The sequence below is a fragment of the Anastrepha ludens genome, chromosome 3, assembly GCF_028408465.1.
Source record: "Anastrepha ludens isolate Willacy chromosome 3, idAnaLude1.1, whole genome shotgun sequence".
NCBI classification, from domain to species: Eukaryota; Metazoa; Arthropoda; class Insecta; order Diptera; family Tephritidae; genus Anastrepha; species Anastrepha ludens.
In genome coordinates, this window is record NC_071499.1 from 83813644 (window position 1) to 83838996 (window position 25353).

At 35.7% G+C, this 25353-nt stretch overlaps 2 protein-coding genes across 9 annotated transcripts; one reads left to right on the forward strand and one right to left on the reverse strand.

Moving 5' to 3' along the window:
- The first annotated feature begins 779 nt into the window (after positions 1–779).
- On the forward strand, positions 780–5484 carry LOC128858303 (uncharacterized). 3 transcript variants are annotated; one of them, XM_054094463.1, is made up of 6 exons: positions 780–887; positions 2911–3099; positions 3163–3553; positions 4543–4723; positions 4795–4997; positions 5068–5484. In XM_054094463.1, the coding sequence occupies exons 2-6, from the start codon at positions 2924–2926 to the stop codon at positions 5368–5370; spliced, it is 1254 nt and encodes a 417-aa protein (XP_053950438.1). In that variant the 5' UTR covers positions 780–887; positions 2911–2923; the 3' UTR covers positions 5371–5484. The 3 variants fall into 3 exon arrangements, with proteins under 3 accessions (XP_053950438.1, XP_053950435.1, XP_053950436.1); XM_054094460.1 differs by lacking the exon at positions 780–887 and adding an exon at positions 1054–1176; XM_054094461.1 differs by lacking the exon at positions 780–887 and adding an exon at positions 1054–1172.
- Positions 5397–25353, reverse strand: LOC128858301 (chitooligosaccharidolytic beta-N-acetylglucosaminidase). 6 transcript variants are annotated; one of them, XM_054094459.1, is made up of 7 exons: positions 25181–25353; positions 10033–10164; positions 9305–9705; positions 9158–9251; positions 8851–9069; positions 5720–6525; positions 5397–5653 (listed from the first exon to the last, which is right to left on the reverse strand). In XM_054094459.1, the coding sequence occupies exons 2-7, from the start codon at positions 10110–10112 to the stop codon at positions 5472–5474; spliced, it is 1782 nt and encodes a 593-aa protein (XP_053950434.1). In that variant the 5' UTR covers positions 10113–10164; positions 25181–25353; the 3' UTR covers positions 5397–5471. The 6 variants fall into 6 exon arrangements, with proteins under 6 accessions (XP_053950434.1, XP_053950430.1, XP_053950432.1 ...); XM_054094455.1 differs by having other exon boundaries at positions 10033–10237; XM_054094457.1 differs by having other exon boundaries at positions 10033–10252.

Here is a 25353-nt window from a genome sequence, read left to right on the forward strand (position 1 = left end):
CCACTCGTATACACCTACATATACTAAAAATAAGCACAATCCGTATGAAATTTGTACATAAATAAGCAAAAAATTTAAAAACTGATATGTAAATGAAATTAATAATTTAAAACTGAAATACAAAAGTAATATAATAATAATAAAGTAATGGACACGAGAAAGATAAGTTATACATAAATACATAACATATTGATATTTTTTAACATAACACAAAAATTGGGTAACAAACAAATGCTCAAACAACGAACAGAATAAGTGAAAGCAGATTACTTTTAAGCTTTGTAAAATATCTCAAAATCAATTCCCTTACCTACGCTTTTCAACCATAGAATATTTACGTATATACAAATTTACAGACATAAACTAACGTACAGTTTTAAATAAAATTACATGTATGCTTGAGTAAAACGTACACATAGGCATATGTACACAAGACTAATCAAAAGTAGAAGTCGAAAAGGATATAAGAGGCTTTAGAAAATTATAAAACTCCCTTCAATTTAAATTATTACGTTTCAATTGAATTAGTTATAAATATATAATCGCGTAATTTTTCCATTAAGCAAAAACGAACTGTTTTCGTCAGTTATTTTCTGCGCCTTTGTTCTGGCAGCCTGCCATTTCGCCTAACAGCTGTTCAAAATCCCATAATGTGTGAATGCTGCCAAGTTTTGAAACGTCCTCATGGCGCGCTCTCTCTCAAAATTAAAGAGTTTCACATCTTATTATCTATGTTTGTCGTCATCTATGCTTTTATCCATAAACAACCTTTTGTTGGGTAATCAAGTTTAATAGTTTTATCAAGAGTGAACATATAGTAATTCTCTCTTAAATACACAAATATCTTTAGTTCAACATATAATCGCAAATTAACTTAAAACAATAAAGTATGTAATATGTGTATGTATGTAAATATTCTGAAGCACGTCTAGAATAGGGATACTTATCTCATATTTGTAAATCATTAATTAAGTACCCTAGGAATAACTGACGTGGCGGTCATTTCAGCTAATAGTGTTCGTAGGGGAGTTATCACTACTTGTATAAGTAGCAACGTTAGCAAATTTAAAGCTTAGTCTGAATTGAAGAACATTAGTCGGCGTGCAAGTTGATACCGGGTATTTGTCTGCAATTCCGGAATAAATATTTTCAGTAATTAATATATAATTTTTGTAAGTGAGTATAAAATTTAATTGTCCCGCAAACATTCCATAAAAGGTTCCGGAAAAAGTTACGGCTTCATTAATAATGAATCAACGCAAAACGCATACTTACCGGTTTGAAAGGAGTGATTATTCTATACCTACTTCCGTATTATTTACAAAATTATTATAGCAAACAATTGTGTGCGCTTAGCCGTCATTCCCACGGCAATCCGACCGAAACGACCCGGACTTATATTCCGCCAAGGACAGTAACTCCTGCCGTATTCCCTAAAAATGTTTACAGTACTACAAAAACAAAAACAACGACATCCGCCTAAAACTTTGCACTGGAACATGCAATTATGTTTTATACCAGTTCAGTCATCCAGAGAGTTTATTAACTAATTGAAACAAAAAATTTTTTCTTGATATATTTTCTCCAGTTGTTTCGTTGTACAGAATCCATGCATTTATTGCAGCTAAGCAGAGAATATTGAAGAATATTTGCAGAAACCATCTTCGTGATCCTGACTTCACACTATACTTCCTGGCCATTTGATCGGCAACATCTGCTCCGTATTTAGTATTGTTATAAAATTTTATAGTTTCAGGCATCTTTTTTTTATCTTCTTCAATGCTAACTGAATTATGTTAGTAATGAGAAAGCACTACTCACAACATTCTTTACAATTTTTTTTTTTTTTGCATATCCTGTAGGTCCTACTTTTTGTTTGAAAATGGTATATTTTGGTTTTCTCCCTGGATAGGATCCAGCTTTGATTTCATTCCAAATAGTTCCATTAGCAATTTCAGTTTGCTGATCTTCACTCTCATCGGAATAGGACGGAAATCTTACACTTTTTCTTTTACATACCTTGAGTATGTTCTCCTCTTCACTATCACTGGATACATAGACTTTCTCTTTATCAAACTGGACCGCTGAAATATTTGTTGATTTGCAGACAACTTCGGATATATCTTCGCATATATTTGTTATATCTTCAAGAAATTTTGTTTTTTTCGAATGTGACGCCATTTTCAGGGTAATAACTTCTAACTGAAAACTATAATTTTATTTCCCTTTCTAATAATGAAAAAAATATTCAATCAGAAACCACTTACAATGTATGCAAGAATAATGTGAGATTATAAAGAAATATAAAAAATATTCAATTTGTCAATTTGTCATAAGAATACTAAATTGAAATGTTTATATGCTACGATTTATGATAACTTATCAGTATACGGGTTACAGACTGACTGTAGAAATTGTATTCATATTACGGATTTAGTATAACTGTATATACCATATTACAGTTATACAAATTTTCGCATAATATATGGAAAACGCAAAATCTTTGAATTTCGGGAATTTTCCATATTCAAAAAGAATATTTCAAGAATATACAAAAAGTATTCATGATATTTTTATGACCGATCAAAATGACCGGTTCGTATATTTAGGTATAACACATAGTTAACTCTGAAAATTGGAAGCGTAAGAACAAAATAATCTATAATATTATTCTATACACAAATTTAACAAAAATCATGACATTATCGAAAAAAATCTAATTGTTCCAACCGGTCATTTTGACCGGTTCGTAGTTCTAGTGTTAAAAAAGTCCACGTGTATTCGTTCTAATTGGTTGAAGCGAGATCGTTAACTTTATGTAGAGAGCAGGGCCTTAAACTAGGAAATCGTTAAAACTTATAAATTATAAATTATTATAAAATATAAGTAATAAATATTTCCTTTTTGCAGTTATACCGCCAATATGAGTCTGTCAGATATTTCAAGCAAATTTACTGAAAAAACTTTGGATGAAATCATACAGAAGGTAGGTGGCACCAAACATACCTCCTATAAATTCGGCGAAGGTTTCAAAAAAGGTGATTCATATCTGAGTAGAGTGTTTCGCCTTAGTGTTTACGGTGTAAATGAAAAAGATGGGTAAATACTTGAATATTAAAAAACTTAATATTCATATTTCTATAAATGCACATTTTATTTCAGCTCTACTCGGGAAGTGCACCTTATTTGTAAAGGTATGCCCGACAATGCTGCTCGCAGAAAAGTCTTTCACTCTGCCGATTTCTTCCGCAATGAAATAAACTTTTACACGAAGGTTGTGCCTGCTTGGGAAGCTTTTCAAGCGCGTCGCAAACCTACTAATCCTTTTACCGAGTATCCCAAATGTTTTGCAGCACATTGTGATGGCCAGAATGATTTCATTGCGTTGGAAAATGTAAGTTTTCGTGGGTATGGTTCGCCAAACCGACAGAACTATATATCGTTGGAAGATGCATTATTAACAATGCGCACATTGGGGCGATTCCACGGCATTTCATTAGCATTCCGTGCTTTGGAACCAGGTAATTTTGAGGCGGCGGCAAAAGGATTGGAGGTAAGCAAATGCATAATGTAATAATTATATTTGATAGCACCGTGCGAAAAAAATCGCATATTTTTGTTATTTAGGAAACATTTCATATGTGCGTGCTACTATAGATTTTATGTAACAATGCTGTATAATAAATTTATGATTTTCTCATCTGAATTTTGTGAAGGACTTTAAAGTTTGACATGACTAAATGACTGAATTTAAAAAGAGTTTTAGTACTTATGTTCCACTCAATTATATTATATTAATATGGATATCAAACAAAAGAAGATATATCCAGCTGTTAAAAAAAATATATAGATATTTTAAATATCCATTGCATACACTTGATTTCAAAATAGGACAGTTCAACGTCTTTAAGTTTTTATAAAACAGCCTACACAAAGTAAACCAATTTTTTAATAGCTGCATACATAATATATTCTCAAGTTGAGTTTGCAGCATTGCTATGTACAGTAGGTTCTGTTTTTATGCGGCTTTTTTTTATGCGGTTTTGAAATAGTGCGGTTTTTTTTTAAATTACAAAATGCATGTCGACCTATCGGGAATTGTACATATAATCAAGATTCTAAACCAGCTAAGCAAAAACTCATCACAGATTACATCAGAAATGCTGACCCTACAAGTATGGAACCGCCTGCATAACTATCTAGATCAGATAAATATAAATAAAATATTTTGTTTATGCGATTTTATTTAATTATTTCAGATTCATGCGGTCTATGGAACGTATCTGTAGTAATAATATGGGACTAGTGCGGTTTTAGCATTTGAAACGTATCTATAGTTTTACTATAGAACTAGTAGCTTTTTTTATGCTGTTTTTTTATGCTGTTTCTTGCGGAACGTATCTACCGCATAAAAACAGAACCTAATATATTTAAAACCTAGTAAAATTGTATTTGTAAGATTAGTGAATGATTGTATCGTAGATGGAACAAGTAATGCAAATCAATTATTCATTTGCTTATAATGATCTATACTTTTCTCAGGAAACTTACTACAATGAGGCTAAACGTTCCTGGTATATCGGTTTTCTTGGCTTGGCCTGCAATGTAGCCAAAGATGCTGTTGAGAAAACCTATCCTGGCACTAAATACGAGACTATTGCTAATAAATTTTTGCAGCCCACACCGTTATACGACGACCTTATTAAGCTTGTGTCTACTGATTGTACGTACAGTATGAATAATCCTGTGAAATTTTCAAATGAAACTAATTTGTATTATTTCAAAAAAAACTAGCTCCTTTAGCTGCCATTGGCCATGGCGATTGCTGGACACCAAATTTCTTGACCCGTTATTCAAAAGACAACAATCCAGAGGCAATTATTATAATTGATTTTCAGTTGGCGCGTCGAGCTTCCATTGGTTTGGATATATCTTTCTTTATATACTCATGTACAAGTGAAGAGCTGCGTGAAGCACACTATGAGCAGCTATTGAAAGTAAGAAAATTCTACATCAACAACTTTCATATTCATTGATTACTCTACAATGTAATTACAATACTTTTAGGAGTACCACCAGAGTGCTTGTGATCTAATTGCCGCATTAGGTGCTAATCCAAATACTGTTTTGAGTTGGCAAGCATTGCAAAATGAGATGCGACAGTTTGGACGTTTTGGCTGCGGCATGGGTATTGAGTCCCTGCCAATGTCACTGATCGAAGACGATGAAGTCGCTGATTTGGATGACATGAATGAGGATGCGGTGCTCACTGATGTGTGGGATATTAAACCATTTAAGGAGCATAATAAACGCGAACGTATTGCACAGATATTCAAGCATGCCATCGATCAAAGCTATATAACAGACTGAAGGAACAAAATGTGATAATGCACATATTTTAAGTTTCAGAGTATAACAAGGCATATTTTTCAGTTTTATTTGTTAAGGTACATATAAATTTGAATAAATATCTATAAACATTGACCCTCATTCAGTACACACCATTTCGGAATAACCGCGTCAGCTTTTATGCCACGTGATAAAAGGCGTTCGCGATACCGTAGAAATCGTGACTGCACCAGTACACTAGAATGTTCCGGATTCGCCCACAGTCGTTCGGCTGCAGCACCAGCTCGTGGCCAAATGCGTGATTCTGTTTCAAAAATAAATTTATTATGACCGCTGTTTTGACATGAATTTAGTGGTTGTATACACTCACCCACAGAATTTTGATCCACAAACTCGCTCCACATGCAGACCTCTCCGCCCAATACCAACGGATGCACTTCCATGCGGTTGTCATATACTTTCTTCCAATTATAGTAGCTTGTATACCCCCAGAAACCATGGTCCAAATACCAAGCATTTTTCGTTGATACTATAATGCGATATCCCTTCTTCACTAAACCTTTGTTCAGCGTTTTATCCGACTCTACCCACGTTTGTATGATGTAACGTTCTTTGGGCAAGTGGTCAACTATTATATCGGGGTCAGTCAAATGACTGGACCACAGTATAACCGATTTGGGTACTGCAATACGTGGATACTGTCGTTGTGTTACATTATCCCATGAGTCCAAGTTTTTCTGATGAAACTCCGACCATAATTTATAAAAACTGCTATAACTTAAATCAAAACCCATGTCACGCATGCGTCTCGTTATTTCCGTCGTACTATTCCAGCAGGGTATAAACACTTCATCGCCACCCATATGAATTGTCTCTTCTGGTGCATTTACTTCAGCAAGATCTTCATAAATCTCCTTCATTATACCGTACATATTCTCGTTAAGCGGATTTAATTGGCCACATGGTGGCTCAATGCAATATGAACGCCAAGGTTGTTGATTAACACACACCGCCATGTGGCCAAGCCCTGACAGCGGACCCCACTGCCAACCGTTGCCAGCATGGGAGGGCCCATCGATTTCAATGATGATGCGTATACCGCGCAGGCGTGCATAGCGTACCATGTTGTGGGTGTCGGCGCGTGAGTAAACCATGTCGGGCTCATAAGCGCCAAATCTAAGGGTGGGAGGGGAAGCAGAATCATCTTCAGTGATTAAATTCAAAAATGTGTCTGTATGTATGTGTGTAGCAACTTTCGCTGACTTGGTTCTTCTATAAACTTAATTTTACCTTAAAATATATGTATTTTTAAAACTATGTACATACATTTGTATATTTTTTATAGAAAACTATTTGAGAAGAAAATAATTAATACATATAAATAATGTTACTTTCCTGGACCGTATTTTGCTGGAAAATTTAGTGAAATCAATCACAACCTATTTCTAAAGTTATTAATAGAAGAAGGGGACCAATTAATTATAACAGTTCTGTAAATATGTCCATATTAAAAATTATGCTGATGAGTTTAAACGAATATGTTCTTATTTTTGGTATGATATTTAAAAAGTAACGATTTAAGTACTCGTATAACAACAATAAGCAAACTTGAATTTTTCATGCATTCTAAATTTCCGTTAGTTTGATAAAGAATATGATTTGGAAGTTGTTGTGAACAATACATTGAGAAAGGAGCTAGAAGGTAGTAAAGCTGAAATTAAAATAAAAAATAAATAATTGGCGAGTACACTTCTGTTAGGTGTTTGGCCGAGCTCCTCCTCCTATTTGTGGTGTGCGTCTTGATGTTGTTCCACAAATGGAGGGACCTACAGTTTCAAGCCGACTCCGAACGGCGGATATTTTTATGAGGAGTCTTTTTCATGGCAGAAATACACTCGGAGGTTTGCCACTGCCTGCCGAGGGGCGACCGCTATTAGAAAAATGCTGAAATTAGGAGTTTGATTATACGAGTAGTTGGTACTGTGGTACTGATATTTTTTTCTTATCATTTTATTGCAATTAATTTCCTTTTACTTAATTTTCAGCTACTATTTTTTTATTTTAATTATAGCGTTTTCTGCTAGTTTATTTTACAGTGCGTTATATTTTTTCATGATATTTTAATTTATTCTGCTATATACATACATATAAACAAGGTGGCGCAAAATCACCCTATCGGAAGGCTTATAATTTTTGTAAATGGCGCCTTACGTCAGTCATATTTGACACTTGTGAACTAAACAACTACAGTATACAAGCGGATATGCAAAAGGTGGTGTACAGGGTCCGACACTCGAAGTGTAACCAACTTCAGACCGCTTGCACGGGCATCACTTTTCTGTTAGTTGGCTAAATGAAAGTCCAAAGTGTGGTTTACAAGAGCGCGGAAGCATTTTGCCGAGAATAAACGCGAAAAATGAAAATTGGTAATGGATTTCAAACGTAATAGTGTGATTTTATTACATTTGGCTAGCAAATCACAACCAGCGAGTGTTCGTTTTCATCGAGGCTGGCGTCAAGGTAAATGCGAAATATTATGGAGAAAGTATTCTGGAGGTTGCTTTGAAGCCGTGGGCAGACAAACATTTCGGTGGCAGACCATGGATGGTTCAACAGGACTCGGTACCGTCTCACAAATCAAGAATGGTTAAAAAACAACGTTCTGAACTCCATAACGTTCACACAATGGCTCTCAAATTCTTCAGACGCGAATCCAATGTATTATTTTCTTTGGGCCATTTTGGAAAGCAAGGTCTGAACTAAAAGATTCACCAGTCTCGAGGGGCTGAAAAGAGCCATTGTCCGCGAGTGGGTCAAAATACCTGCAAGTAACATTCGGGCAGCTTGCGTTTCGTTTCTAGACCGTATCAAGGCCATAATCAAGGCAAAAGGTAGTCATATCGGGCAAAAGTAAATTGATTCTTAATTTTGTATTATTTTCACACATATTTTACTTTGAATTGAATAAAAAAAATTTTCCAAGCTAAATTTATGACCTTTTTAATTGGTTACACTTCGTTTGCCGGACCCTGTAAAGGTCACAATAAATATTTCATTCACTCAAAATAAGTTTTTTGTTTTTTATTTAGTTAAAAAGTTATTCAACATCCAAATTGAATGATTAGTTTTGCGCCAAGTTATGCAGATATTTTTTTGTTTTATGTTTTATATTATTTTACTATATTTTATTGTTTTATATTTTTCTATGCTATTTAATTAAATTTATTTTTTTATGTATACTTACATATATACATTGTTTTTTTTTTTGCTCTATGTTATTTTAATGTATTTATTTCTTTCATTTTATTTTACATATATTTTTTTTGGAACTATTTTTGCAATATTTTATGATACTTTATTTTCTTACTATTTCATTTTATTTTGCTTTATTAAGTACGTTTTATTATTATGTATTATTTTTTTATTCGATTTTCTCAGTTGATTTATTTTAATTGTAATCTCTAATTTCATATCATTTTGTTTCGCTCTTAATTCACTTACTGCTGTAATTCGGGTACTCGAGTAATTTCTAGTGGAAAGCTTTGTGTGTCTACGACATGCCAGTGAAGTACATTCATCTTTGACGCTGCCATAGCATCCAGAGTTCTACTGATCATACGCAATGGTATGAAATTTCGGGCAGTGTCCAAAAGCAAGCCACGGTGGGAGAAAACTGGTCCGTCGCGAACATCGGCATTTTTCACCATCAGCAGACCATTACTTTTTTAAGAACCAAAAATAAAAGAACAATAGAGTATATATATATACATGGGCAAGGAAATAATTCAATGAGCTACTCGTTACTTACTCCTTACTGCCCGTTATAAGATTGCTTAGCGTCTCAAGCGCATGCCTAGCGCCATATACTGTTCGCGCTTTGACTTCAACAAAAGTGGCCATTTCTACTCAAAAATTATGATATTTACTGCTTATTTGCTACAGTTTTTATACCCACCTCTTGTTCGAACACTCAGCGCATAGGTCTCATTCGTACTCCAATCCAATACTAGATTGTTTGTACTAACTGTAGTCTTTACTAGCACCTCTTTGCTATTGGGCAGCGAGCAATTCCTCACACACTCCTTTAGTATATTACTGACAAAAATTCGATTCGATTCGCGCACATATTGCATGCTAGCGGCGTCTGGGGCAACCACATTGAATCTCACCTTCCACGGATCGAAACGTATACGTTCATCTGACAGGGTGCAGACGTCAGTGGGTAATGGCCATATTGCACCATAACTGCCACACGACAATCGACAATCATTTTGGCTCTCGAAACGCGGGGCATCACCAATATTGGCCGCCTTGTCGATATGGCACAATTCAGTCGAAGTACAAATCCATTGTGGGCTATTGGAAGTAGAGTTGTGAAAGAAGGAGAAAAAAGAAGAGTAAAAAACTTTCAGTAGTGCATTCGTTCGTAAAAATATTGACTTTTAAATTTAATTTATAATTAACAGTGGTAATTCGCTTTGAGTTATTCAATATTGGGCAGATATTTTTTATTAGCAGCTTTCTTCAATTCTCGAAAACTGTATTATTTTAAAGTGGCAAAATTTCATTATAGCACAAAATTCAACTTATAAATTACTCATTGTTTTAACTATTTCATAGCTTTTGTTATATGTACATACATATATGTATGTACGTGCATACATACATATGTTTGGTACAAACCTTCCGTTTTCCGCTTGCGCAGTGGCTGCGAACACTAACAGAGCAACGGCCAACAGCGAAAATTCGCTTGAAATTGACATTTTAAAGCTTATCTGTGATTTTGTTTATGAACACTTTGTGAAGTTTTTAATTCTAGTAGTATAGTAATTTTTAGTTTTTAATATTCAACCACATATTTATATAAACAAATTTCCTCTGCTTGGTGCTAAAATATATATTTCTATATGAATGCGAGATCGCGTAAATATTTTTGAGTTAAGTGAGATACATATGTACATGCATATCTACATACAGCTACATACTTGAATGTTAATTTACATATTTAAAATACATCTTTAAATGCTGTGTTTACATTTTTATTTGAACTTATTTAAATTTCGTACGAGACCCTTTAAAATTATTTTTCCGATCCATGACCTATCAACCTACTGGTGAAAGATAGTAACGTTAAGCAGTTACTTTAATACTTATTTCTTTATTTATTTTTTCACTGTACTCCACATATTTTTGCGGTTTTGTACATTTAAATATTTTTGTACAAAACATTTGCGGGTACTTTTCCCCCGTGCCCGGAGTTTTCAGAGGGGCCCGGACTCGAGAGTAATTCCAAGAAATTTCCTGCTTGAAAAAATATAGTAAATAATACTTCCACCAGAGTTCCGTTACAGACTTTTTTTGGTGTCAATAAATATAAGGTGATACAAAAGTGTATTTTATTGAGCTCTTATTAAAATGGAACATTTTATGCTACTGATTTCTAAGGTAATTAATAATTATAGTGATGATTAGATTAAACACATTTCTCGTCATCATAGTCTCAATTATCACTGGTATTGAAAATCGGTTTACTGCAATTAAAAACATAAACAACATTTTCTCATTCCTGTGGCTATTTCCTAAAATTAAAAAAGCAGAACTTCAGACAGCAGATCTTAATTTTGCTAAAAAATACCCTTCTGATGTGTCGGAAGGAATCTCAATTGAGATGTGTCACTTAAAGAGTGTGTACAAGGCGAATTTTACTGGAAATTCGGAATGTTGTATGCCTCCGCTCGACTTGTTGAATGCCATCACCGCTAAAAACTTGGATACTCTGTTCCCGAAAGATTGTTCAGCGCTTTATCAAGGATCAAAGACTACCATCGTTCTTGTTCAACTCAGAGTCGAGTAACAGGATTGGCAACTTTGTATTTGGAATCTGAGTTAGCAAGGAAACTCGACTTCGATGATATTATAAGAGCTTTTGCCTCAGCTAAAGCAAGAAAAGCAAAATTCTAAGCATCGTGGCAGTCATTTTCAAATATTTGTAAGGCTCACAAAATGAATAAAAAATTTTAACTTTTTTCAGCTGCGGTTTTTATTTCAGATCTGCTGAAGAGTTTTCTAAAATTCATTTTAATCAATATTTCATAATTAATTCTATCAAAAATTTTATCAGTGAGTTTTTTAATGTTTAAATGTTATATCACTATAACATACTACGCATTTTGATAAATAAAAAAATTTGAAGGGGCCCGCATCTCAAGTTTCCCCCGGGGCCCGAATACTCTCTCCACGGCCCAGCCCACACTCGTATACATTTTTTTGTAAAAAACCTCATACCGTTTAAATAGTGAAAAATTCAAAAAAACGAAAACTAAGAGGCCACACTGAAAATCACCAAAATGAAAATGAGGAAGCACAAAACTCGGTGTAAAACAAATTTTATGGGAAAACAATACATGATAAAATCGTGATCCAATAATAAGCTGTCTAAAGCTTGACAACTGATTTCGGATGCTACTTAATCCATTGATGCAATTTGGAAGAAAGAAGAAAAAATTGAAGAAAGGTCGATGTACACCATATAATAATTTTCTATTATTTTATCAATGCTACTTATAGTCTGTCTAACAAAAACGTGACCAGAAAAATTTAAACCTAGAGTTCCGTTATACAAAATTTTGAATAGTGCCAAATCGGTATATCCTTTTCGCAATACGCGTTGTGCAATTTGTTAGTTTTGTAGAAATTTACGAAATGAGTTCCGCGTATGAAAAACGATTTGAAGCAGTGTTCCTATGTACACACCCTACAAGTCCAAAAATGTCACGTGTATCTGCAGCAAATATTTGAAGAAATCAAAGACTTTCAGAAATAAATGGGTCCAACTGTATACCAAAGTTAAAAACGTTGACGACTCCCCCGGACGAGCGAGATCAGAAGATCATTGAATTGTTTGTGACTAAACTGAACTTATGGTTGGGTAAAGCTGGAGCAGTTTGATGGAAAAGAGGTTTTAATGTATCTAAAGACACTATTCGAAGCTGTTTACGCGCAGAAGACCTCAAATTCCGGAGCACATTGAAAAAACCGCTGCTTTCATCGTCACACACATTGAAGAGGGACTTGCATGGGCTAAGGCAAATTCCGAACGGAATTGGACTAACGTAATATTCAATGAATTGATTTACAATCTGTGTCGGAAGAAAATAATAGGTTTTTTCTTGTAACTTCAAGATATAGGTATTTCGTTCTGCTTTTTGCTGCATAATAGTCCCACTCAAGGGCTACGACGCCAGTGCTAACTCAGGTTAGTGTCGTTTGAAACTTTCCCGTAAACGCAAGCAAACAAAAATGAGTGAGAAGTACGCGAAGCGTTTTGAGGTGGTATTTTTATGCATGCATTCGAAAGGGACGAAATTATTTTACGCCGCGGCTGCAAAAGTAATTAAAAAATCAAAAAAGTGTGTTGTGATGTGGAATTAGCGATATAAGGTGTACAAAAATGTTAATGACTTTCCGAGCGCGGCTTGAAGCGAGTGACGACAAAAAAGCTGGATAAAGTGATCGTCCAACTTTTTAAGCGGGACCTTTCTTTGTGACTACGCCAAACACGATCAGTTCTTGCTAAAAAGGGAATAGATGTGAGTATCAACACCATCGAACGGCGACTGAAGGAGTAGAACATATCCTAACGTCCCACATCATCAAAACCACTGCTCTCAGAAAAACACATTGAGAAACAACAAAACAAGCAAATGGCGTCCCAGTATTGGACTGACCTTCCCAGTTCCCAGAAGCCAACGCCATTGAAAATGTGTAGGGAACTATGAAAACACATCTTGCAGGAAGGCCAGTCCATGATTTAAAGCAACTCGTGCGTCAAGGTCGCAAAATCTGGTGCTGTTTGTCGACGAGCTACGCAGAAAAGCTGATTCCAAGCCTGAAGAAGATTCCAGGGTATACTTGATAACGATGAAGACTGCTCGGCTGATTGAATAATTGTGACTCGTAGTTTTGTACATACTTTCATGTAAAAAAATTTTAATTATGTATCTTTTATACTTCATGAATAATCGCGGTTCTTTTTTCTGACACATACTGTAATTTGGTTTTCCGAACTTTTTAATCTGCTCTTCAAAAAATATTTCACTGATGTGAAATTTTAGACCAATTCTTGTTCCAGGTTAAACCCATTGTTTTAAAATCAATCAAAATTCCTTTAAATAAAACTATACTTTTTAAATAAAAAAAATTTGCTCTATTTGCATAGAAGCGTCAACCATGTCTCGGGCTCATTTCATCAATGCGAAACTTCGATAGGCATCGAAAGAACATGACTATACAACTTCGCCCACTTCCGATATGGCTCGATCTCGAAATCCGTTGCTTGGTTTCAATGCAGTACGCACGATTTTACTCAATATTTTCATTTCATTTTGTCTTTTGGGACATGAACAAACTTAACGCCCTCTTTTGACCCCAATAATAATAATATTTTCTATGCTTTTGAGATTTTTTATTAGAATTAGCTCTGAAATAAAAAGTAGCTTTACCAAGAGGAAAACACCGATTTATTAAGTATCTTAAGATTGCTGACACAGGATGAAAATTAAATATCCTGCACTACCTTTAATTATTGCTTCATGGTTTTTATTATATCTTTTTGAATACTAGCTTTAACCCCCGGCCCCGCTCGCGTAGTAGTAGTTTTGAGGGATTAAGGATAAGGATAAAAGAATTACAAACAATAATTTCTTAGGAAATAAATTTTTATTAATAACCATAATATTACAATACCCGGCATCCGTTGCTATGCCTCGTTGAATAAAATCAAAACAACCAATCAGAAAAGTATCAAGCAAAATTATTTTTGTTAATTTTCTATCTCAAACCGTTTTTGAACTTTGCATTTGGGTCATAGTTGTACAGCTTATTCGGATTATGAAGTCTAGAGTGTGCTATAAATAGTGGGAAATAGGAAAAACTAAGATTTTTTAGATTAAATTTAAGCAAATATTCGATTATTAGTGACGAATGAGAGTGGTGGCGCGGCTGTGGGAAGGAAGTTCCATCATAAAAACATGCCTATAACCTACATTGGGTGAAAATATGAATGTATAAAAAATTTTACGTCATTTGATGTTGTCGTTTCGTAGTGATGCGCGGACAACGTACAGACATTCACCTGTATAGTATAGATGTATAGGACAATTCATAATTATGTTAATTGCAAACAAACTGGCATCATAGAATTTTCATATGTATGTATCCTATGATCTGAAAGTACGGGGAATGTTGAAATAATACAAAACAGAGTTAAATTTCAGGCAAATTTAGTTTATCTCCTTCAAAATATGACCCGTCTGAAGCAACACACATGTGCCAACGTTTAACCCAGTCCTCCATGAACCCCTGGTAGGCCGATGAAGGGATGACCTTCAGCTCCTTTGTCGCATTCTCTTTGATCTCCTTTATCGATTTTATCTCTTTCCACGAAGTGGTAATTTCTACTTGGGAAACAAAAAGAAGTCGCACGGGGTCATATCACGTGAATACGGTACTTGTACGATGGTATATACTTGGTGTTTGGTCAAATAATCCAGCACATTTTGGGCTCGGTGCGATGACGCCTTATCATCATGCAAAATCCAAGAATTGTTTGCCCACATTTCCGGCCGGCCAGACAGGCACTAATGATCCGATGGCGTTAAAAAGTGACAGATGTGTGTCTTACAGTCCTACTAACATAAGAAAAAAATACGGACCAGTTCCCACGTGCACGGTTCGTTTAAATTAAACATTTCCGGTAGTTTCTGATCGTAAGGTATGTGCAATTTTAACTACATGGATATGGTGGCAGTGCAGTAATTTTTATAAGCACTAAACTTTAGTTTATCACCATCATCATTTGGCGGTACAGCTCTGTTTGAGCTTTGATAATGTCTCTATTTGCCCCAATCTTCGGTCGATTCCTTCCAGTTGTTGACCTTGAGCTTCCCCATGCCGTCTTTTAGTTCGTCAATCCATTTTGATCTTGGTCTGCCTTCGTTGCAAATGTTTCAGCATAAATTATTTTTCGTTGAGCTCTCCTGGGGTTCATTCTCATGGTATGGCCTAGCCATCTTAGTCTGTGAGCTTTGATGAACCGCACATTTTCTCTCCTTATAAGTTGGCCCCCTTCATGGTTCCATCTTATACGCCCCTTGCCGTTGTCTTTGTCCGTACCGGATATTAGCCTCCGAAGTTTTGTCTTTTCCACTTGTTGTCCAAGACTCCGAACCGTTGCAAAGAACTGGTCAGACTATAGACTTATACAGCGAAATTTTGCAAGGTCTGTTTAGCAGATTCGATTTGAAAAGTTTAATAAGTGAAGAGAATGGCTCTATATGCTGCTTGGATTCTCTAAATAATTATATATATATATATATATAATTGGAGCGTACACCCTTTTTGGGTGTTTGGCCGAGCTCCTCCTCCTGTTTGAGCTGTGCGTCTTGATGTTGTTCCACAAATGCAGAGACCTACAGTTTCAAGCCGACTCCGAACGGCAGATATTTTTATGAGGAGCTTTTTCATGGCAGAAATACACTCGGAAGTTTGCCATTGCCTGCCGAGGGGCGACCGCTATTAGAAACATATTTTTCTTAATTTTGGTGTTTTCACCGAGATTCGAACCGATGTTCTCTCTGTGAATCCCGAATGGTAGTCCCGCAGAAACCCATTCGCCTACGGCGGCCTAAACAATTACCACGCCATAAAACCAATACTAATATACTTTCACTATTTTATTAGTTATCAAGTTCCAACTCGGTGATAGTGGAATCCAAAAATTTCCACTCAAATTTTTGTAGTGCTTAAAAAATTTTTACACTTAAAACTTGATTGTGATTTTAATATTTTAGAAATCTTTTCCACGAAAACTTGTTCAGTGATGGCAATGAAAATTTCTTTTTAACTTCTAGATAAGCACATTAGGTATTGCTGTTTTTGAATTATCCAATCAACTGATAGGATACATTTTTCAATATAATACAGTAATATAAGTTCTGATGAGTGTATTGAATCATACATAACATTTTTCCACTTCAGCTATGATAATACGGCACATATCTGAAGTGTATTCTCTTTATTGAATTTGAATGTGCCGTTGAAACAGAAGTCATCCCGAAAAGGGTTAAAGTGCAATGGCATTTTGTAATTGGTACTGCTTTGTGTATGGAGATCCCTATGAGGTACTTACAGGTTTATGTAGCCTCCGAACGACAGATAGTTTTCATGACGAGTTCTTCCAAGGCAGAAATACACTCAGATGTTTGCCAAGTCAAGCGGAATAGAGCTCGAGATCTCATTGAATTCTCTTAAAGTGCGGGCAAGAGGGGCATTACGTGCATAATTCGGGTTAAGTAATTTAAGGTGAAAGGGGTAAGTGATTCGGAGAGATCTAGTAGGAATATGAAAAGGAATATTGTTTAATAAGGATGAACAATCAATATCACCTTTAATTAAACTAAAAACAAAAGAAAGCGAAAGTATAGATCTTCTATTTTCTAGCGATTTTAAGTTAATTAACATCAAACGGGAGTTATATGAAGGGATGGGATTTGAGTATTTTAACGACCTGAGAGCAAACTTAAGGAACACCTTCTGTACACGTTCAAGTCTCTCAATAACAAATTGGTGGCAAGGCCTCCATATAAATGTTGCATACTCTAATCTAGAGCGAACAAAGGAAGTAAAAAGTAATTTGAGAGTGTAAGGGTCCGAGAATTCCAAGCTATTACGCCATATAAAGCCTAAAATTGAGTAAGAGGAGGATACAACAAAATTAATGTGACTATTAAATGAAAATTGGAAAATAGTTACACGCCAAACCATTCATCTACAGCGACCGATTAATAAATTATAATAAACAAAAAGTTTTGTATACCCTTCTCGGAGCGATGGTATAAAGAGATGAACAAAATGGTCAATTAAATGAACTCCAATAAGTGGTTATACATAAATATGTATATTCAAGTTACTTTTTATTACATTTTTTTATAATTTTATTAAATTGTTTATAAAAGTAGTATTTGCCAAATTATATAAACTTTCTTTATTTCTGACACGGGATAAAAATACATACATATATTTGGCCATAAGTAAAACATTGAGATCTAAAGTCCAAACCGGCCACCTTAAGTGTTTGTCCTTGAGCTTGTTTATTGTCAACTCAAAACATAATTTGGCTGGGAACTGGAGTGGCTTGAATTAAAATGGAAGATCCGTCGATATTATCGGTATTCTTGGAATCAAAACGATTTCTCCAGCACCACAGCCAGTAAAAACGCACACCTAATAAGAAGCGATCCTTTATCAGCAGCCAGGCGAAATTAGATTACATAGTAATATAATCATTAGTTTATGTGACAGCATTCCGAGAGGGATGAGAGAATTTAATAATTATATTGAGTAAGTAATATCTACTACGAGGGTCGTTTGAAAGGTTCATGCAAAAATAAAAACTGCTTAATTGGTAGGGGTAAACCTTTTTTATTTTTTGTCATAGTCTCCTATATAGAATTAGCCTAGTGCGAAAAGTAGCCATTCGTTTCTGCACTCATCTCCTCGTTTGAATAAAATCTTTTTCCCGCCAACCATTTCTTCAAATTGGAATACACATAGTAGTCCGAGGGATCCGAGTGAGTCAAATTTGAAGAAATTGGCGATGTGAAACGAGTTGGAGCCCTATTTCCATTAATTTTGCCACCACAACTGCTGAGGCGTTAGCTGGTGCGTTGTCATGGTGGAAAATGAAAATCTATCGACTTCCTCATTCAAATGAATGCCAAACACAAAGAAATAAACCCATCTGGCTAAAAGTTGGTCTATGTGTGTTTTTCCAAGAGTTGCTACCAACTAAATATAACCTCGATAAACGCCAGCAGTTCCATTTCTCTGACTTTGCACGGACTTTTCAAACGACCCTCGTTCCGTGTTTCCGCATTACATTTTGAGAGTATTATGACATTAACTGCATCCATTTGCTGATAAGATTGCTCGATTTTTTTACCAGTCCAAGCACTTAGTTTTATTTATATATTTTTAATCAAAATACAAATATTTGTTAGATCGATAAGCCCACTTGTCGTATTTTCAGCAAATTATTAGCAAAAAGTTCATTGCCTTGTTCGGAAGTAAGAGTTCTCATCGCTTTATGAAGCTGTAGTGCATTTATACACAGTCGAAGGTAAAATATTTTCAAAGTTGCTTTCACCTCGTCAGCTCTAGTACATCTAACGAGTACTGGCATGATTTGTCGAAACTGTTTAGGAAACAAAATGGTGCGTGCGCTCATTGTCATATTTTTACTGCGAAAATCTCATAATGTTCTGTCCAGTACATGAACAGAACTTTTATGAGACATAGAGAACCATATTTTCTAAATGTACGTACGTTTAGGGAATTGCATACGGTCGCAATCAATTTTGAACGCGATTTCAATGGGCATAGACCAAAACGGGCCCTGATGCTGAAATTTCCCTAGAACTACGACAATTAATGATAAAACTGTATTTAGAAAAAAAAAATCCTATCGCGAAATTGGCAAACTTGTCGATAAATCATGGTCCAGCGTTCGAAACATCGTTATGCATTATTGCAATATTGGCAAAATAGCTCCGGAGAGCAGATATGGCCGCCCAAAACAAATTAACCGAACGACAGGAATGAATTGTGGTGTCCACGGTGGCACAAAATCCAAAAACTTCGACTGTCAAATTGTGCGAGATCCTTGCAAAATTCATTTGCAATCAATTTCAACACCCAAACTGTTCGGAATACCCTATATAAGGCTGGGTATCATGCCGGGCTCCTCCTTCATTTCGAAGGTAAATAATAAAAAGAGGCTAGAATTTGCTAAACAGCATTTTAACAAGCCCAACGCTCTTTGGAACACCACAATATTTAGTGATGAATCAAAATTCAATTTATTTGGGTCAGATGGAGCACAAAAGATTTGGCGAAAGCCAAATAAAGAGCTTCAAGATAACAACCTGCTCAAAACAGTTAAAGACGGTTGAGGAAATGTGATGGCTTGGAGGTGTTTCGCGGCATCTGGTGTCGGAAAGCTTTGGTTCATAGATGAGGCAATGGATAAACATGTGTATCGCGACATTCTAAAAAAAAATTTAAGCCCAAGTGTCGAAAAACTGGGCCTTAAAGGGACAACTTGGCAATTTCAACAAGATAATGACCCAAAACATTCGTCTTATCTTGTGCAGGAGTGGTTGATATACCATTGCAAACAGCTTAAAACACCCCCAACCGCCGGACTTAAATCCTCTTAGGCCTCGCATGGCATCTTCTAGAACGGGAGATACGATCTCACCACATAACGTCAAACGATTCTCCAAAAGAGACGATAATTGCTGAATGAAATAAAAAAACACCTTCCGAAACTTCAAATCTAGTAAATAGTATGAATAGACGTTTGCAGGCCGTTATTCAGTCTAAAGGAGGACTCACAAAGTATTAACGCGATACAGCTGCAATGGAACAAGCTGATTACGCTACCTGAGCCAATACTTTTTTGATGTGAATTTGTGCCTTATTTTACCTTTTAAGGATGAGCTTGTAAACCTAAATCGAATTTAATTCTTGTTTATTCAGATACGTAATAAATAAGTACATTTAGAAAATACCGTTTATTATTTTTTTATACTTTCCATTAGAAGAAAAGTTATAGCACCGAGAACTTTCATTTTTCGAGTGTGCCAATACTTTTTTGATTCACTGTACGTAAGAATAATTCTTTTTTGATTAGAAAAGTACGACTAAAAAATGTCATGCGTTCTTAATCAGTTGTGCTACATCAAATATGTGAAGCCAATATCAAAACGAAATGAATAAATGCAGCCAAAAAGAATACTGTGTGGAGTAAAAAGAGCATTGAGAACCAACTACTCTGCAAGTTTCGGTTTGTTCCTCTAAAAATACTTTTCCAACAATTTGATTTAATTCATTCTTACTGCTTTTTAATGTGAGAAAATGTGCTTGTTTGTAGCAACACAACAATAAATCACCAGCCATATTTTTTTGGAAAATGTTGTCCTAGATTTACTAAAAAGCAAAACAAAATCAAAATAAAAGCAATGCAAATGCAATATTTCGTGGCATCGCCAAACGCAAGAAAAGCAATAAGCAACAAAGTAAATGAGCGGATATGTGAGCACTCCTTTGCTCATCTTTATCTGTTTATTCCCGTTGAACATAGCAAACATACACACAAACAGCTGTGGATTCCAAAAAAAGCTGGATGTTTGGGTGCCACACGTGTTGACGCAAAAAAATCTTTTGGACCGAATCAACGCTTGCGATTCTCTGCTCAAACGGAACGAATTTGACCTATTTTTGAAGCGGATGGTGACTGGCGATGAAAAGTGGATCACGTACGACAACGCCAAGCGAAAAAGATCATGATCGAGAAGCGGCGAGCCGGCCCATACCATCGCCAAGCCCGGATTGACCGCCAGGAAGGTTTTGCTGTGTATTTGGTGGGATTGGAAGGGAATTATCCACTATGAGCTGCTCAACTATGGTCAGATCCTTAATTCGGTCCTCTACTGTGAGCAACTTGACCGTTTGAAGCAGGCGATCACCAGAAGCGGTCAGAATTGGTCAATAGGAATAGTGTTGGGTTCCACCACGACAACGCTCGTCCTCACACATCTTTGATGACCCTCCAGAAGCTACGGGAACTCGGATGGGATGTCATATCGCACCCACCATATAGTCTAGACCTGGCACCAAGTGACTATCATCTCCTCCGGTCCATGCAAAACGATAAGCACCCGTGTTAGAAATGAAGACACCATTTTCTCATAATTATTATTTATCTTTACTTTTCAACATTGTCCTTTTTTAAAAATATACACTTCTCCCAACACCCCGGCCATTTTTAAACCCCTTAAAAAAATAGGATTTGTCGAACTCTGTAAAATACACATCTGCCTCGACGAAAACTTCCCCGATTGAACTCAATTTTTTCCCCGCGAGCCATTTCTTCATGTTAGGGAGCAAGAAAAAGTCTTAGGGAGCCATATCGGGTAAATACAGAGGTTGCGGGAGCAATTCATAATGCAATTCATGTATATTAGTTTGGCTTCGACAACTCCGGATGAATGGGCTGATGCGTTGTCGTGGTGAAACAGCACCTTCTTTTTCGCCAAATGCGGCCGTGACTCCTTCAATTTTTTGTGAAAGCGGTCCAATAACTCACTGTAGTATTGTCCAGTGATTGTTCTTCCTTTTTCTAAAAAATCCATGAGGATGACGCCGTTCGCATCCCAAAAAATCGTCGCCATGACCTTTCCGTCCGGTGGGACTGTCTTCGCTTCCTTTGGAGCAGATTCATTTCGTGGCTTGTTGCTTAGTTTCTGGTGTGTAATGAAAAACCCAGGTTTCATCAACGGTGACAACTCGAGGCGAAAATTCCTTCGCATCTCGCTTAAATTGCTCCAAGCACTGCTTCGAAGTTAACAGCCGCATCCGCTTGTTGTTGCTTGTGAGCAATCGCGGCAACCCCTCGGTCCGACAACTTTTTTCATCGCCACCTTATCATGTAAAATATTAATTGCCGTTCCGGTCGAGACACCTTCGAGACAGGTCCGTTCGTCGAACGGCGTGAATCATGTCGAGGACTTTTTGAATGATTTCTTCGGTAACCACGTCTAGCAGGCGTACTGGTCGCTTTTCATCAAAAAAGGATGTTCGCCCACGTCTAAATTCGTTGAACCAATATCTAACTGTGGTCATAGATGGCGAATTGTCTTCATAGACAGCATCCAACTTTGCTTTTATTTCCTCGTATTCTTTCCCATCCAAAAACAAAAAGCAAATTACCGAACGACTCTGCCCTTTTTCCATCTTAGCGAAAATCACGAAACACGTCTTACTCGAATAGCTGCTAAATATTGTACAAACTAACCTATCAATCAGTCTGAAATTTATTTTGCCGTCGTTTGATAGATGCCAGCACACGATGCTAACACCAACTTCCCTCAGGAACGCCCTCTGTCATCAAACACGGGTACTTATTTAACCGCCCTCGTAAAGTTATGGCTTCTCAATAATGCTGCCAAACTATTGCCAACACCTCCACAATTGCCAGATCTAACCCATATTAAACACTTCTGGGCGCCTATGGAAAGAAATATGAAGAAACATCAAATTACAAGCATAGAACTCTTGAAATATATAATATTATGTTGGGGAAAAAGAAATCCATCATTTTTGCGTAACCTTTTTTGCGCAAATAGCTTAAAACTATTTTATGGTCGATCTTTAGCTCCTGAACGATGCTACGACCACTAACATGCCCGTCTACTTCGATCATTTCTGTGATTTTATCGACATTTCGGCATTTACCTTAACATCAAAAATACCTGAATAGAATCGACGAAACCAAAATTGCACGTAAAAAGCTGTTAAAGTATTGACACCATAAACACCATTCATAATTTCAGAGGTCTGGCTGCATTTTCGCCTTTATCAAAGAAAAGCTTTAAAATGTAGCGAATTTTCTCATTGTTGATTTCCATTGTTAACACCCTGTAACTCACAACTGAATGGAACAAACAAGAAACAGCAGAAGATTTTTTTAGTGTGAAATGTCACCTTGACCACGAGCATAAACTTTAAATTGTTTGACCGATACTTCACGAGATATCGATCGTACCTCTACCGAGAAAATAATGGACCAATGAATATTATGTGGGGGGAGGGGGAGAAAATTACTGTAGAAGAGACTGCCAAATTTGTAAGCTCTACGCAAAATAGACTTAGGGAATTGTTAAAACTTCGTGGTTACCCAAAAAGCTACTAAAAAGCTATTTTTTTAATATTTAATATTTTTTATAAGAAATCGCACACTTTTGGAGTTTCTCGTTTTTGAATTTTAAATAAAATCTATCTAAAGCAAATTATACATTTCATTTAATAAAATGAATGCCGTTATATTAGTTAAAAATAAGAAAAATTTATTTCAAAAACGTAAAAACTTCTTTTCATGCAACTTTTTCAACTACCCACAAAAGGGCGTAGACTTATGATACTAAGTGTATGTATGTAGAGTCTATGCCAAGAGGCTTAAATTCAGTAATAAAATTCAAAGGATTATTCACTAAATACTGGTCAGGGAGTTTTTTATTAGGTGCGCAACTAAATTTCCGCTGTTTGTCAATAGATGCCGTCGATTCTAACATAACCTAAAACGTCAAAAACCAAGGTTAGACATATGATAAACAAACTGCTTCGACACATTAGCGGGAAGTGTTGATTTTCCTCTTTCATTCGAAAAAACGGCAACTGAAGCGCATCGTGAGCTACAAAATGCATGAAAAAGTGATTCTACAGCATAACAACGCTCGACCTCACATTGCCAAACCCGTTAAAACCTACCTGAAAACACTGAAATGGGAAGTCCTACCCCACCCCCCATATCAATTGCGCTCCCGATATTGCGCCGTCCGATTATCACCTGTTCCGATCGATGGCACATGGTCTAGCTGACCAGCAGTTCCATTCATATGAAGGCATCAAAAAATGGCGCCGGTATACGAGATCTACCAGAAAGATGGGAAAAAGTAGTAGCCAGCAATGATTCATTTGTAACCATTTTTTCAGAACAAAGTTGTATTTTCATAAAAAAAAAAACAGCGAGAACTTAGTTGTGCACCTAATAATATATTTTAAGGACATTTTTTACGTTTTTCTTTTAGACATGAATAAAAAGGTTTTGTTTTTTAATACTATGTATTTTCAGTATGAAAAATGTTGAATGTAAATATAATTTATTTATGTAAATCAATGAAGTAGACTCCAAATAAATGACGAGTATGTTATTTTTTTCGAAAATTAATTCATTTAAATTATGTTTTATTTAATTTTTCATTTATTTATTAATTTACATTCATGCTTTAAAGTTGAACAGTGGGTATGTGCGTTTACGCGTATGAGCCACTGTATGTATTTATACAGTATACTTTTATGCAGGAATAACTGCCACCGGTAACTAAAAGACAATCCCATATACAGATGCAGCTGATACATTACAAAAATTAAAAATCGTTAGATTTCACTCTAGCCTGCAAATTTCCTCATATCACTGAAACATTTTTCTAAATTTCAAATTTTTAAATAATATAAATAACATAACACTTCAGTTTTAAATTTGAAAACTTTGTACTTCTTATGCCGGGTTTCGCCAACTTTTTAGTCTTACATTTTTCAGACTCTTAAAACTTAAAATAATATAGCAATAATTCGTATTGAGATTTTACAACTTTAAATTTTAGCAGCCTGAGAAATTTTAAAATTGTTAAAAACCCTCCAAAGAGTAGTTAAACATTTAAAATTATATTCCTTTTGTCGTGGCCTTTTAGGGAAAATATTTAGGGAGCAAGTTTAGATATAATCAGATATTCCTTAAGGCGAATCGGAAATCTTTACTTAATTAGAACAATACACCTAGTATGTATGTATGTATGTAAATATGCACATATGCACTCGCTTGTACGTAATGCAGATAATTAATTTGCACGTTAGTACATAACACGAGAAAAAGCCGTGCTAGTTACTTCAAAATTAGCAGGTACATAACAAGTATATAAGTATGTATACTTATACTTATGTATGTATTTACATGTCTGTTTTGAAATATTAATTGTAATGTTTAACACATTTCACTTGCACTTCTTATTAAACACAATTGTGCACTTTTTCACATCTTTATTTATATCAACATTACAAAAACAATTAAGTATGTAGATCACTATTTAAATAAATTTTTGTACTAAGCCACTTAGGCTTTATTTTTGTGCTGATTGATTAACGATCGGATCACCTATTGTTCACAGCCACCCCCTACAAGACTCAATTCGCGCTTTGCGATCACCACTGCACGATCGCGTCAGCTACAATTTAAAATTTCTTGCTTGTGGCTCTACTAAACGTGCTCTCGATCATCTGCTGTCCATGCAATTCGAACCGCTGCAAAAGCCCAACTAAACGAATTGA